Source organism: Varroa destructor, unplaced genomic scaffold (genome assembly GCF_002443255.2).
Source record: "Varroa destructor unplaced genomic scaffold, Vdes_3.0 BEIS01000005.1, whole genome shotgun sequence".
In the NCBI taxonomy this organism is placed as follows: domain Eukaryota; kingdom Metazoa; phylum Arthropoda; class Arachnida; order Mesostigmata; family Varroidae; genus Varroa; species Varroa destructor.
Genome location: NW_019211458.1, coordinates 4,095,302 through 4,109,740, shown reverse-complemented (window position 1 = coordinate 4,109,740; position 14,439 = coordinate 4,095,302). Strand labels below are relative to the sequence as shown.

General features: G+C 38.6%; 2 protein-coding genes and 1 non-coding gene across 37 annotated transcripts in view; 2 read left to right on the top strand and 1 right to left on the bottom strand.

The window, feature by feature from the left end:
• Positions 1 to 2,339: 2,339 nt before the first annotated feature.
• LOC111251064 (uncharacterized) lies at positions 2,340 to 14,244 on the top strand. 27 transcript variants are annotated; one of them, XM_086991548.1, is made up of 23 exons: positions 2,341 to 2,428; positions 2,951 to 3,037; positions 3,252 to 3,298; positions 3,484 to 3,531; positions 3,769 to 3,841; positions 4,011 to 4,077; positions 4,535 to 4,587; positions 4,765 to 4,855; positions 5,033 to 5,083; positions 5,694 to 5,734; positions 5,985 to 6,032; positions 6,215 to 6,260; positions 6,622 to 6,693; positions 6,877 to 6,929; positions 7,149 to 7,194; positions 7,364 to 7,392; positions 7,574 to 7,636; positions 8,638 to 8,679; positions 8,866 to 8,901; positions 9,093 to 9,135; positions 9,339 to 9,359; positions 9,511 to 9,591; positions 13,667 to 14,244. In XM_086991548.1, the coding sequence occupies exons 14-23, from the start codon at positions 6,885 to 6,887 to the stop codon at positions 13,951 to 13,953; spliced, it is 693 nt and encodes a 230-aa protein (XP_086847674.1). In that variant the 5' UTR covers positions 2,341 to 2,428; positions 2,951 to 3,037; positions 3,252 to 3,298; positions 3,484 to 3,531; positions 3,769 to 3,841; positions 4,011 to 4,077; positions 4,535 to 4,587; positions 4,765 to 4,855; positions 5,033 to 5,083; positions 5,694 to 5,734; positions 5,985 to 6,032; positions 6,215 to 6,260; positions 6,622 to 6,693; positions 6,877 to 6,884; the 3' UTR covers positions 13,954 to 14,244. The 27 variants fall into 27 exon arrangements, 18 of the variants coding, with proteins under 18 accessions (XP_086847670.1, XP_086847667.1, XP_086847669.1 ...); XM_086991544.1 differs by having other exon boundaries at positions 2,340 to 2,428; positions 4,035 to 4,077; positions 4,535 to 4,855; positions 6,215 to 6,226; XM_086991547.1 differs by lacking the exon at positions 4,011 to 4,077.
• On the top strand, positions 9,180 to 9,250 carry LOC147755191 (small nucleolar RNA SNORD49). The gene has a single exon (XR_015329537.1). It is a non-coding gene; the product is annotated as a small nucleolar RNA SNORD49 (small nucleolar RNA).
• The window catches only part of LOC111251117 (uncharacterized), a 33,189-nt gene continuing 29,663 nt past the window's right edge, over positions 10,914 to 14,439 (bottom strand). For 8 of the 9 annotated variants that reach the window (XM_086991519.1, XM_086991523.1, XM_086991520.1 and 5 more), the window contains one exon: positions 10,914 to 11,275. In XM_086991519.1, the coding sequence (XP_086847645.1) occupies positions 11,056 to 11,275 (220 nt within the window). In that variant the 3' untranslated portion in view covers positions 10,914 to 11,055. The remainder of the gene's footprint in view (positions 11,276 to 14,439) is intronic. The other variant, XR_015329341.1, reaches the window with a different exon arrangement.

Below are 14,439 nucleotides of genomic sequence, written 5' to 3'. Positions count from 1 at the left end.
AGAAATACAATCGCGGCGTAAAGGTGTTTTAAAGTACCTATCGTAATAAATATATCGCCACAGGTATTCTAAACTGAAATTACCTTGCACTGCAACGACTATTTTAAAGTTGGAATAGATAACGCCAATAGGAAAAATTTTATTTACTTTTAGATGAACGAAACAGAAAAGTTTCAAAGAACTGTTTATTCTTATGTTTTTTTTTATTTTTTTTTTTATCAAAGTATTCATGTGAAAAAATAAGATTTTATTTTTCAGTGCTAAAAACCACTGCTTTAAAGGTCTTCTATTCGATGCAGCTGGCTACTGTGAAAAGTTAAAAACTTTTAATTTGGCGTCATATTATTTAGCTTGAGCCTGCTTGTGGCCTAATCGAAAAATAATGGTGTGAAGAATGTTTCTCTCCACTACAGACCTTTTTCTTTTTGGCCTTCTCCGCATATATATATATATATGATTGTAAATTCCTAGAACTACTGGAACTTCTGCAACAACTTAATAATTAACTTTATTTGATTGGACATATTTTTTAAGGCATTCTCATTCAGTTCTCGGCAAACTTTTGGCAGCGAGTCTGAATTGGAACTCAACCATCACGCTATTAATGCATAAATCGAGTCGTTGTAGAGGGTATTTTCCCGTTTGCTTCTGTGTTTCCTTTGAGAATTCTAAAACGATATTTTCAGATAGTTCTGTGACGATGGCAGTGGCTGTGTGAGCACGCCACATCATATGTAAACTTCATTGGTGGAGGCAAAAAGTATAGCACTTGCACTGCAGATCTTTTCATATAACATTGCGCATTGAATTAGATGCACTTCATAAAAATGTTTTTTTCGTAATTTTTTTGCGCAACTTGTTTTTTCTCGATCCTCAAGTAATTGAGAAGTATAATCACTTTAGCGGACTAAATTATTCCTCAAAGTGAAATCAAATAAGTAAAAATGGAACTATAAATGTTAGTCAAGAACCGCAGTATTGTGTCTAAATCGATTTCAGGTATTTTTAATAATTCAATTAAGGAATTTTTCGAAATAATATTTCGCCATCCCTTCTTTAATAAATTTTTATTTGCTTTGAGCCATTAGGACAGGAAATATTTTAATTAAAGTTACGTTGAAGAAAACGACACAGGAGAGTCTAGTTCCCTAGAGAAAAATTTCAGTAGTTATCGTTGTCTTGTACTTTAATATAATAGTATGGTGTGAATACTAAGAAACTAAGTCAAATATAAAATAAGCAATTTGATGACTATAGTGTAAGTAGTAAACCTATACCACAAATAAATCATATAATTATAATATTTCGTAAAAAAGTGCGACCTTAGCCGTTTCACAGATATAATATAACAAAGCTCTTATGAACAACTTCTACCTACCTTTTTAGTACTTTTTTAGAAACTAAAAATTTCTCTGTTTGTTGACATGGGAACACACGTTGAAAAATTGTGTAACAGGCCCAAAGATCGGCCGTTTTTAAGACTTGATATGATCGAAACTAGACACCGAAACCGCTTGACCAGGCGCGTAAATAATGATATGTATTAGGCATAATATATACTACTAAAGGTCTAGGCCAGTAGATTTGCCTGACCCAAAACGAGTCCTTAGAGTGTGGGTCGCTAGAGCTTTTTCCTAGAGAGGGGAAAAGTGACGGCAATTGCGCACGTATTTGCTTCTTGCAAAAAAAAAGGTTGCTTTTCTTTATAGAGCATACGGTTCATTTGATAGGCTCTAGACCGACGCCAACAACTTCTTTCTTATCTTCGACGTTTGAAAACAACGTTGTGCAATCGTTTACAAATACCGAGCCGGCCATTAGCATCATCCGTGCCATCAACATGGAAATCGTGTTACTCAACTTGTGTTGCACTAACCACTACTCGATGTTTTCTACCTTAACACAAGTAAAACAAAATGAGTTTATGCTAGCGCGGGTACAAACAAATGGGTTCATAAAAATCTGTGGCTATCTGCTTGCGTCGACAGTTTTGATTGCGTTTTGATACTAATCATTCGTACAGCTAAAAAGATGTATCATGCGCCAATTTTTAGAGGTATTTCTCTAATTAAGAGAGTAGTCTTTCAAGTCAATTGTATAAGTAAAAGCGTCACAAAATATGTTTGTTCTCCTAATTTCTATTTTCTTGCAGAAGTGCTATTATAGTTCATGCAGATATCTAAAAAAACTCCAAAATTTCAAAATGTATAGTAAAACAAAAATTCATTCATAAATATTCAGCGGAAAACGTGTGGTGTCAGAGGTGGCGCTGGAATCAATTTTGCGCCAGTTGAGATTCAAATATCTTTTAAGAGGAGAGGGCATGTGGGGAAGGAGTAAGCACTGTTATTCACGTTATAAGAGCGGCCCTCTCGTATTGCAAAAGGTCTTTTCTAGCGAGATGATGGGCAGCGTCGTTGCTCGCATGGTAAGCCTACACTAAGTTTGGAAGCGGCTACTGGTAAAAATATGCGTATGTAATAGATGTAAGCATCGTTTGCACATTTTCACGTGGTTTCCCTATTGTCGTCCATTTCTTGTCTGCGGTAAGCTGTCATTAAGATATCGTTACATTATGTAATCAACGATTTGAGTTAGAATTGGTAAGTGAATAGAACTACAGAATCGTAAGTTTGAATATAGTTTAGGCTTCCGCTCACCACATACTGATGTGGCTTTGTTACCACGCAAGCTACATCAGGTTGTGCAGTAAATGCAAAGGTTTTGTCATGGTTATTACTAAATTCTAGCTTACGATTACGTTTATTGTCATTGCACCACGTGGTTCAAGTAAAGCGTGATGAGCAAAACGGTACCGATTTCTTGTGAGGATTTACCACAATTACCAACCAAGATCTCTGATAATTTATTCTGCATCAATCGTATCAAACGAGTGCACCTCAAACAAACATCCTTTAGAAATTAAACAGGAAAAATTTTGCGATCATAGGATCCGTGTGTATGTGGCCGCATGGACAGCTACTTGGCCATCATGGCGGCCGTACTAATCTTCAATGATTGTAGTGATCATAAAAACGTAAGTGATTTGGATAAATATTACATGGTACATTATCTTAAATGTTTTAGAAACATGACTTAGTATTGGATCGTATATGATGATATGGAAGAGTTAATGATGGAAGTGATTACAATTTATCAAATGTCTTTCGCTCCTACCTGATACTGAACGCGTAAGAATGTGAAAATTCAAGAGTAAAGTCGGACCTAATATAATACGTTCAATTTTTTAGGTGCTGCAGTCCTGTATAACGTAGGAGCTAGCGAAATGCATGTAAATGTAAGCTATCGGAAAATTCTGGGTCGAGTATTTTATGTACGAGCGGTTTGTATGATGACTGAAAAACTATTGGGAGTGCGATCTGTGAAGTCCGAGGCATTTGCCTGATGTGTGTACTGGAAAATGCTCATTGTTATTGTAGCGAAATGCAGCTGTTAATTAAAAACTAGGACGTTTGCTTGCAGGTGGCTTTTCTACCCGTAACGCTATAATGCAAGCAATTGATGAACCTGGTACGATTATCTGATTTCACAGCACATTAGTTAGTATACTACATTGAGACATTGATAGACACTATGATGACACGATGACGAGACTTACAAGTGAGTGTAAGCAGTAGAGGCGGTTTTCGCTGAAGTTGTGCACTTCTCACGTATGTGTGATGCGGGAAAGGCATTTGTCTGATTGATAATTGTACATTTATGTTCGCGTATCCATTTGAGTAACGAAATTAATTTCTTAGTCTTTAGATTTCAGGATAAACCCTGTCATTCCAATGCTTTGTGTGGTGTACATGGCCATCTGGATCACTCTACATTAAAGGTACTTGAAAAAATTATCAGTTTTCATTAAGTAGAGTTAATATGATGATTGGTCTGATCAATCAAGGATAGGACAATGACGATTCATTACCGACCCGCGCTTCAGCTGATTTGACTTGACAACACAGGCGTATTACCAAATGAATTATGACTCTACGTGGTTTTAACAGGCAGATTATGCCGGTGTGTTATAGGCAGTAACCGTTGGGTCAGGTGTGTACTTCAGTCAGCGCAGTAGTGAGTAATTACAAAACACTAGTTTTGTATTTGTTACTTTTTCTTTTTATTTATTATTTTATGATCGGGCCTGAGTCACTAGTGACGCCTTATAGGGCGCATTTGTGCTAGAGTAGTCCGTATAATATGACTGACCTGTAAACTGCTTAAAGGCAAGCAATTGAAGTGCCTTAAGAGGCAGGTTCAGGTACAATAGACTTCTATACTTAGATGACATGTAGGATTTATTGCGTTCCGTATGATGAACCTACTTATCACCATCTTGTTCAGATACAATAGACTTCTATACTTCGATGACATTGTAGGATTTATTGCGTTCCGTATGATGAGCCTACTTATCACCATCTTTCGCCTGAAGAATCATGCTGATACATGTAGAAAACTGAGAACGGAGCTCTTATACTAGCTATTTGTCGCAGAGTCACATATCGACTAATACTAAGAAAATGCATTTCAGGGAACCTGAAAGCCGCAGTTCCGCTTCCGAGGAAGACTATTAGACAGCGTAGGGTGAGCGTTTGCTAAATTAGCTTATATATACTAGCTATCCAAGGATGAAATTCGATGTCTCGTTCGTCTGAAATTTTGTGATTTCAATCCAAGAAACCCCTGACTGTAGTCAGTGAATTGCGGCTGCTTCAGAGAACTAAAGTCAAAGAGCTAAACTTTGTACTTTCTTTACTGAAGTTCTCGACCTCTCGGAAAATTCCCGTCCAGCAAGCAATCCACAACAATATCTCAATCCTGGTGACTTCCTGGTCAGCAAGCAATCCACAAGGTGTGTTTTGCTTTCGATTTATTATATCTTTACGTTGAATGATGAGTACTCAGTTCTGCTACTGAGCTTGTTGCTCGTTGAAGAGTTACACCAACCCACCTGATTAATATATGCTTTCTTCCATGGTCTCTTAGCAGAGTGGGAACTCGGTTAACTAAAATCTTTTTTTTCAGGAAGTCTGCTCTTTCGCAATGTACGTTACGAGCATATAAACTATAATACCATAAAGTAAGTATTATTGCTCATCAAACGTAAAAAAATCACAGCGAATTATCATTAAAATGTTATTCATTTTATCGCAAATTCGGTTCTGCGACTCATAAGAGCGTCACGGACTAATAATGTTACCGAACAATACAATTTAATGATAACCCTGCTTTGCTATTCATCTCAGGATCAATAATCGCTAACCAATAATAAGTTATTAACTTCGTTCAAGCGCCACAAAGTACTAGAATATAGTAACACCTAGTTCTCCCGATGACGTTTGTGATAATAAATCTTGTCGTGGATTCGTGAGGAAACAAAACACGGAAGGATGTGAACATGTGAGGATTTTTGTCCCCACCAGCTCCCTGCAAATAAATTAATTATTTGTGGGGCGTTTTATGGGGTGATAATAATCCACCCTAAAACGCGGGATTGGAGTTAATTGCTTTTATTCCGTACCGAAGGTTCGAGACATTTTTGATCTCACATACTGTTATGATGTATTTGTTGCTTACTTTCGTTCTCCTGATTTCAAATGAATGAAAGCATTATATCTGAAAACAGCAAGTTTTCTCTAAATTGTAATTTTCAATAAAATTTAACAATAATTTTAAAAACATCATTGCAGATATCCAGAATTTGAGAACTGACGTACCATGGTGCTTTAAGGTAATTAAAGACTTTATTTATTTTATTATTAGTAATTATAACTAATATATAGTTATTAAACTATATAACGTTTAATAACGTTATTTAGTCATAAATGAGGAAGTCGAGAAATTGCATACAGAGACGGATGTTAAACTAAACCTGTCCGTCCACTGGTGACCTAATATACGCTATTCTGAATATCTAAAAAAAGGGTTAGAAGCCAGTGAAATTACAAGCGCAGTAAACATAAGGTGCTGTTGTATTCTAGGCAGTACAAATACCGTTAAATTAAGCCATCCGCGGTAAGGAGTGCCAAGTAAGTCGTTACATGATTACAATATTAGATACCACCTCTATTAAGATGATTTGCTTTAACCGACAATACCAAATCGTGGTGGACATTACTCACCATCCAACCAATCTGACTAATAGAAATAAGTCTAAAAAAAAGATGTGCCACATATCTTGTGACTTTCTATTATTTCGAAATGGTTTCAGATTATCGCACTGGTAATATTGTCTGCGGAAAAGTCTCTCGGAAAAGGTGTGTATATGTAACTACGCTTTTTCACTAAACAAATTCATGATGAAGTTGATCGACGGGCGGACTGAACCTGATCTGTAGATTGTCGATACTTCTGAACCCTTGCCTCAAATATTTTCATATTAATGAAATCTATTTATAATATTATTTATTCATTTCGTTTTAGGTTATACAGTATTGGTAAATGATGCTGGACCCCGATTCGATTTGCGTGTCGCAGCGGCTGAATTCGTGATGACCATAGTTATCCCTGTCTGAAAAATTAATGTGGATAAAATAGTGCTACTGCTGATGTGATCAAAAGGAGCGAATGTATTAAGCATATTCGCTGGCCTTATGTAATAAGGCGTTTTTGTTTCAGGTGCTGTGTTCATGTGGAATCTGCATTTTTAGCCAAAGCTCACCGCTCTTTGCTCGTAATATACAAAACTCGGTAAGTGACTTCCCTGTTCGCTTGCAACCTCGCCATAGTTATATGATGACCACATTCTCGACTTCCGACAACACGATGGGGGTGTCTGTGTTAGAACTAAGGCGGTCTGAATAAAATCCGTTTGACAGGTCGAAGGTAGAAAATCTGTTATTAAACTAGTCTTGACTCTTCGACTCTTTACAGATTATCCCATGCTCGAAATCTCAAAATACTCAACTGGGGAATCGATCTTTCAGGTTTGCATAAATATATTTATGACATAACTAAAAACATGAGCTGTTTCGATCTGCTATGATGACAACCCCAGCTCAATGATTACCACATGATTTCATTAAGATGTTCCCTATAATTTCTGCCTGACAAATTTCTTTAAAAAGGTTTTAATTTAAAAGGCATTTACTAGCCTCTTATAAGGAGATATCATTTCATTAAATATCTTTTCGAATTTTCACTAGTTCGGGGAAGTACGTTGCATCGTGGAAGTACCTCTGTCACTTCCAGGTAAGCTTTCTATTATAATACATAAATCGCGTAAGTTATTTCATTATGATGAGTTGTTCAGGACCACTGAATGTTTTGATTAAATGTGCATTTGAATGCCTGACTAATATCGAAATTGACAAATGTTATTGGAAGGAAGTAAGACTTAATATTATTTGCTTTCTTGCAGTTCGCAATGCAAATCCCGGTCCAGCGCCTGTAAGTACTTATTCCTTCGGTCGGTTTTCTTCGTTACGATAGTGATGAAAGAACTTAGGACACCTCTGATGCTCCATGATTACGCATTCTGCGTTAATCTACTGAAATTTACAATTAGTTTGAAAATTTTTGTTATTAGAAATTGTAAACTAATTATCGTGTATTGCTTTGAAGGTAACAGGTCGATCAATGGAATTTGCCCTGGTTCAACGAAGTCTTCAGTCACTGCCGCCTACAAACAAGCGTACGGAGAAATGCATCATAGTATATACAACCGTGATTAGTTTTGACAACGTGTCTCGGTCTTTTTTAGTAGCAACATATATTAGAGCCTAGAGGTTGTTGTACAATCTAGGTGTCATAATGTTGCAATACTGTAGACGCCTGTTTTCTGCGAGCTGTGATCAATAATTACCCTTCCAGCTACTGCAGAAATCGTCAGAGGACTCAACCGAACGGCCGTATTGGTCTAAAGGCTTGTCCGAGCGTCAACAACCACTTTATGCTTATTACTTGATTGACAGTAGTCCAATAAAAGTCCTGGTTAACTTTGGAATCGTTGATGTTTAATGTCATCACGGATTCAGGAAAAGCCAGGTACAGCGAAATTCGTGCACTCACCGTACCAGCGGAGCATGTCTCACATCTTGCTGGCCCCGTTAAATTGCGCACATAAGCCTTATCTAACTGTGTGATGCAGATTTGTACCCGTCACTTTTTTCACTCGTCTTTGTTTAGCCGGCTTTTCTTTGCGAAAGCCAACGACAAGTGAGTAAGCTCTTGGCTGTGTTCAACGGCCAGAAAGGGGATTATGCATAACAAGGACTTGACAAATTTTCAAAAAAGACGACAAAAAATTTTTCGGAGTACGCCTGTTTCTGGGCAAGTTGGTGCGATCAGAGTAGAACGCTATTCAACTAATCAGAACAGGCACATTAATTCTTTATTAAAAGCCTCAGGTTTCTTTTCATTAAGAACTCGAGGAAGAAATGACTGAGACATGGAATTTGTATTTATTTCGGGAGTTTTGCACTGTGTAGAACCTCTATGGGTTATATGTTCGTCGAGGCGGGATGACAGGTGCTACATTAATGTTTAGCTAATACACTTCTTAGCGGTTGCGGTAGGTCACAGTATCTGCGACCAGGAAAGCTAAAGGACAGGCGTATGCTTGACATCCTGGAAGAATGCACTGTCACATGTTTGTTGACCGTTAGATATTAATTCGATTATTTTTTGATGTAGGTCTACTTCAAGACTGGCGTTTCGCACGACTGTCGCAGCAAGGTAAGCATTTTGACACTGAGAACTCTTTAAGCATTTTGACACTGAGAATGATGAACCAAAAAGACAAGCATATATCTGACTTGGCTGAAGACAATCAAGGGGCACAAGCTGAAATCTGGTATGGGATACGGTTAGAAATAGTCAGATTATTACAAAATTATAGCTGTAATAATCCGTCTATTACAGATTTTCCTGATCAACAAGCTACGGACACTATACCCGGTAAGACTGAAATATTACACAATATTTTGCAATTGCAAAAATATTACATAAATGATGATTCCGTAAATAGACAAGCATATATCTGAGCATATGCCCAGTGAAAGATGACATCAGCCAACTGACTTTACCTTGACCTCACGAAATCTGCACAATCAACATTACCTAAGGACCCTTCATTTCTTAACCCTTAGGTGACCTGTCCGAGTTGTGCCATATTGCTTCGAATAAAATTTGGTGCGTGGTTTCTAGAGTTATTCAAGAATTACGTAAGAATAATTCGAGCTGATGAATCAGCTTTATAGGAAGTGCCGTCTGACATATAAATGACGATATATAGCATCATCTGAGTACTACAAGTATCATAACTACGTTCTAATTCAATATAAATAACTAATGTAGACAAATAATAAATGTTACTTATTTGTGAAAATTTGCAGAACTACAAATTGTACCACAAGGTATGCTTGTCCTCTGTCTACGGTATTTCTGACATGTGATGAGTTGCTCACCGGAATCATAATCTATCTGACTACCCAATCTCGATGGAGATATGTAGCTCCCTCTACTGATTTTTCTACTATTCATTGTCTTGCCTGTTACAATCTTTAGATCTAAAATATCAACTCGTTTGCAGTACGTGGTTCTCTCAGCAGCTTTATGCTATCAAGCATTCAGCAGGCATCATCCAAGGTACGTAAAAAAGAACACTGTTTGCCAAAACTAGATTATAATTATGATGAGTACCAACTATTCCCAACTGCAGACGGCTACTGAAGACATTTACTTAGTGCTCTCGCTTCTGAAAGTAACTAATAAGAGCATAAAAATATTCACTTCGTTGCCTTCGTTTAATTATCCTTCTTGCTGTTTGCAGGTTCTGTAACAGATAGCTGTGCAGATTAATGGTAACCCATAATGGCAAGACACAGCAGTACCCGTTTCTGTTTCGATTGTATGAAAACATTCCCTCATCGAGTAAATGAACTGACATATATCCTCTCCATCTGTTGTATACTCCCGTCATAAAGTAAAACTGAATTCACTAAACTGTAAAAAAATTTTTTTAATTTTTTTTTGACAAAGAAAAAGAAACTCCGGTAGAGTTACTCTAACACAGCGTGACTTTAATGCGCAGGGTCTGACGGGTGAATGATTGTCACACAGAGACACAGGTTTCTTTCATTAATTACAACCTACCGTTAGTTCTGGTACACGTCAAGTTTTATGCCGAGTTTTTAATCCTAACGAGGAACTTTGTTGTTCCATTTAACAAAAATCGCCCGACTGTCTAGGTAAATCAGAGCACAATTAGTTTCCTTAATAGTTAGGTAGCAAATATCTTCGTACTTGTGGAAAACAGTACTACCGCAAACGTGGCAAATTATTATGGGACACGTGTTTTGTCGGCAGAACTAAGAACATAGCCCTTGCACAGGACCGGTCAATGTATGAACAACGACTCGACTTCACAACAATAAACAAATGTAACCGACGAAAAACCACTGCCTACAAGTGTTCTCTAGGTGTCCATGTTAAAAACCAGGAAATACAAGTAAAATCGTGACTATAATCGTAGTATGCCAAGTGTTATGCCGGAAACTAGTTTCATGGTGGGACGTGATACTTCTGTAAAAACTGACAAAAAGTGCCATCGTCATCATCATCTTCATCAAAAAACCATCCTTCAAGAAAACAAAGAAAAATAAAACTTTTTTAGAAATTTTAGAACTCAAAATAAATACGAATAATATATATATATATATACAAAGGTTATTGCGGTTGTCTACACTGCAAACGTGTTTGGTAACTCTAGAAAAATTACCACCTGCTTGTAAATTACCACCCGCTGAGTGTATATTCCTTTTTAAATAAAAAAAATTGTGGCATATCTCTTGTCATCACATCCACCATGGTGCCGTTCTGACAAACAATCAGTATCAGATTTTGGCGGCTGCCGAAAACCGCTGTAGTACCTTGTTCAAAGCGGTGTAATAACAACAAGCATGATAATATTTTTATCTTTCAAAAATATCGGGTTTATAAGGCGTTTTATTGCGTTTTTAAGGCTTATATATGGAAGAATCTGCTACGACTTACTGCTCACGAAGAGCACACCTTCAGCCTTTTTGTTACCTAAAAATGATTTGTTGAACTTTATTTTAAACAAAAATATAAAAGTTCTACAAGAAATACAAAAGTGCTACCTCCGAGGCCCAATCCCAAAGACATCCAAATTGCAAAGAAATCGTTTGGTTCGGCGGCTTTTGTTGTATCGGCGGACTTTTTTGCAGTTCCAGCGATGCAGCCTAAATGGCCCGCTAGGAGTTCGTTTTCGCGCATGAACGGAACAGCGTAAGCCTGAAGCCAGAGGATTCTGAAAAATAAGTCAACATAGGATTGTCGATAGGAAGCGACTTCGGGAATTTATAAACAATGCCGCAAAACTACCCAGGAGTTTATCAACAATGCAGCAAGGTTACCTAAACGCAAATATAGTATTACTGTGCAGTTAGAATATGATAAATCCATTATGGAACTATTTAGTAGAGCATGGTTTTTTGGTCTTACGTGTCTTACATGTGGAGAGTAAAGACATGAACGGGCGGAACACCCGAAGCCTTGCTTCCGTCCAAACATAAGCTGAACAAAAGGAATTGTCGGTTACCAATTGTGCTCAAGATTAAATTAACCTACGGTAAAATAATTCGAGTCAGGGTCGTACGTAAACCCGATCCTCCAGCGGTTGGTTGAGACGCGTCCAACGCAGCCCATAGTGTTGGGGTGGTTGACACTATTTTCGACAACGTACCCCAAAAGATGCTCTTTATTGTCGACAAACTCCTGGACAAACCGTTACTGTCGAGAAAGGTTATTGTCGAGGAAGACCCTACTTTTGATCACTACTCTATGGGCATTGGAGCATGCCTTAGCGCAACACCGGCGTATTTGTACTAGTCGAAAGAAGTCGCCCCCCGGAGATTGCATATGCGTCTCCTTTGCGTTGCGTTGTAAATACAGACGCGTGCACAGATTCATGGGACAGACACCAAGCCGAGTCCCTCCTATTCCTCAGTGGCGATAGCTTTTTCAAGCTAAGCGCGCGGCTGCTAGTAAGGCAGAACAACCTTAAGGCGCTTCTCGTGGGCCAATAAAGCCAAGCAGGCGGCCGGGCCAACTCAGCTATATGTATCTTGATCATAACAGGGTTCCAATCGGCAATAGGCAGGCCAGAGAGGATGAGATTCAAATTATACTGAGCATCTCCAAATTCTAGTCTAGCCTCTGGTGCTCGTCCGTTTACCAGGTAGAAGAAAATCTGCACCTATTGCAGTAGGGTGAAAGCCATTACTGAAAGGCTTGCCAATGGGCATGCCGTTCGCTCTCACAAACGCACCCGCAACTCTCCATACTCCGATTGCCGAGGTGACTGGTTGCTCTCGTCTAGCCGAATACGTCAGGACTCGTTTTTTTTTGCAGTTTTTTTTTGCAGGCGAAAATTGAGCCCGTCCTTTGTTACCTATCTGTTATGACGAGGTTATAGTCAGTTTTATCAGACCAAGCGCGGTAGAAGACGCAAGCGGATTGTCGCATCTGCTAGACGTCATTTGACTGACACTGACACTAAATGCCACCTTTTTCAAAACCGAGTACTTCGCAGTACTCGGGTTATAGCATTATTCTGAAATACTTAGAAAATAGGGCGAAATGAACCTCTCTAATTCTACAGCAGTATGATTTAGCTCGTCCATCTAAAAAAGGAAGTTTATATTTTGTACGGAGTTATCGTTCGTAAAGGATATGCAAATATTCAAGGCCCTTTATTGTGGCCGACTGTCCCACTGGTGCATAGCATCGGCTTTGAATTGCACAAAATTAAAGCTACCCAGGGGAACTTTCGCAGAATCGTCAAATTTTTTTAACATAGCTTCAAGGATAGATTGGCCTACAATGTGGAGGAAAAAAAACGCCGGTCTACGTCCCATTGCCCCAAGTGAGAATAGCCATTTTACGCTGGTGACAACACATAACGGCAGTCAGAAGCCATACGACACGTTAATGATTGCTTTTAATCGGCGTTAGGCTTTGGACACCAATACGAAAGGTGGTAGCCCAGTGCGAGGTTTGCCTGCGACACTGAACGGCATTCTATGTATTGCTATCGACCATTGCACCCGTTTTATTCAGATTGTGCCAGTTCGCAGGGCAAGATAAGGGTGCAGTGGTCCGGACACTGATAGACTTCAGTGCTTTTTTGGGGGCTTCAGTGCCGATGTAGCAGGATTAGCTTAACATCGCGGCGGGTCGTAGACTGGGGCACTTTCGGACGGTTGTCGAATAGTCGCGACACAATAGGCTTCGATCAGACCTTTCCAGGTGTGCGTAGTGAAGCAGTAACAAATTCATAAGCGTGAGAACGCGGTCCACTGTGGGAATGGGTCTTCGTAATGCACCTGCTTCTTCGTAATGCACCTGCTCTTAAATCTTCGTCTCTGAGGTCCACAGTTGGAAGCAGCTCTACCACTGTTAGCGGAATTTTTGAGGCTAATGTGTATATCCTGCATCATTCTATTTGGGTAGTTGAATAATTGGTATTCGCTACACTATTGCGACTCCTATTTTTCATTTAGAGCAGGATTAGAAGGCGCCGTTTTTTTGCCTGTGCCTTATTCGATCCTTCTTTAGTGACAGAGCCGTCTAAATCTCTTCGAAATATCTAGTTGACCCAATCGTCTTCATCTTTTCTAACTACTGCCGTTTTCTCCAGGTCCGGTGCCCCAGAATGCGAAAAACATCGTAAAATATGTACTGCACGTGACCTGCTGCTTTTCCTGTTCTGTGAAGATACGTCTGGAAACGTTCGAAACCTCTCCCTTTGCTCCCATTACTTCGTTACATGAGAAGAGGAACAGTCTCTTTATTAGCTCAACGTTTTATGTACACTTCTTCTTACGCTCTCTCTTTGCCTGTTATCAAATTCTTTTCGAACTCGCTTGGCCCGGAACCCAATCGACCCATTCATCATCGAATCATCTTTATTGGATGGTTAGGTAGATTCTTCAGTAGGTTTAGAGAAAATAGAGATTTGAAACCTAAGCTTGCCTCCCTAAAGAAGGCGTCTATCTGCCTTTGGAACTTAAACAAAAACGTCTACACTGAATTCTCGTTCAATCAGGTTCGTCTTCATTATCGTCTCGCTTACACCATAGCGACTGACGGCACCTAACGCGTTGATGTGAATATTCCGGTGAAACTACTGGTAAGAATTTCTGAACTGATCAAATTAGCAGTATACTTGTGATTTTTGGGCAAATAAAAATATTAGGAACAAAATAACTACGCTAATTACAAGTGTCTTCCGTTCTAAGTAATAATCACAAAAGAAGCAGTAACCCACCACGCATTAGATTCTAGTACGTACATTAGAAATGTAAAATAAAGCAAAAAATCTATCATATGTGCACCATTAGTTAATTAATTTCCATATTTCAATTCCGAGTAACCTTATTTTAAATTTTCATCTTGTAAGAGTTTCGAGTT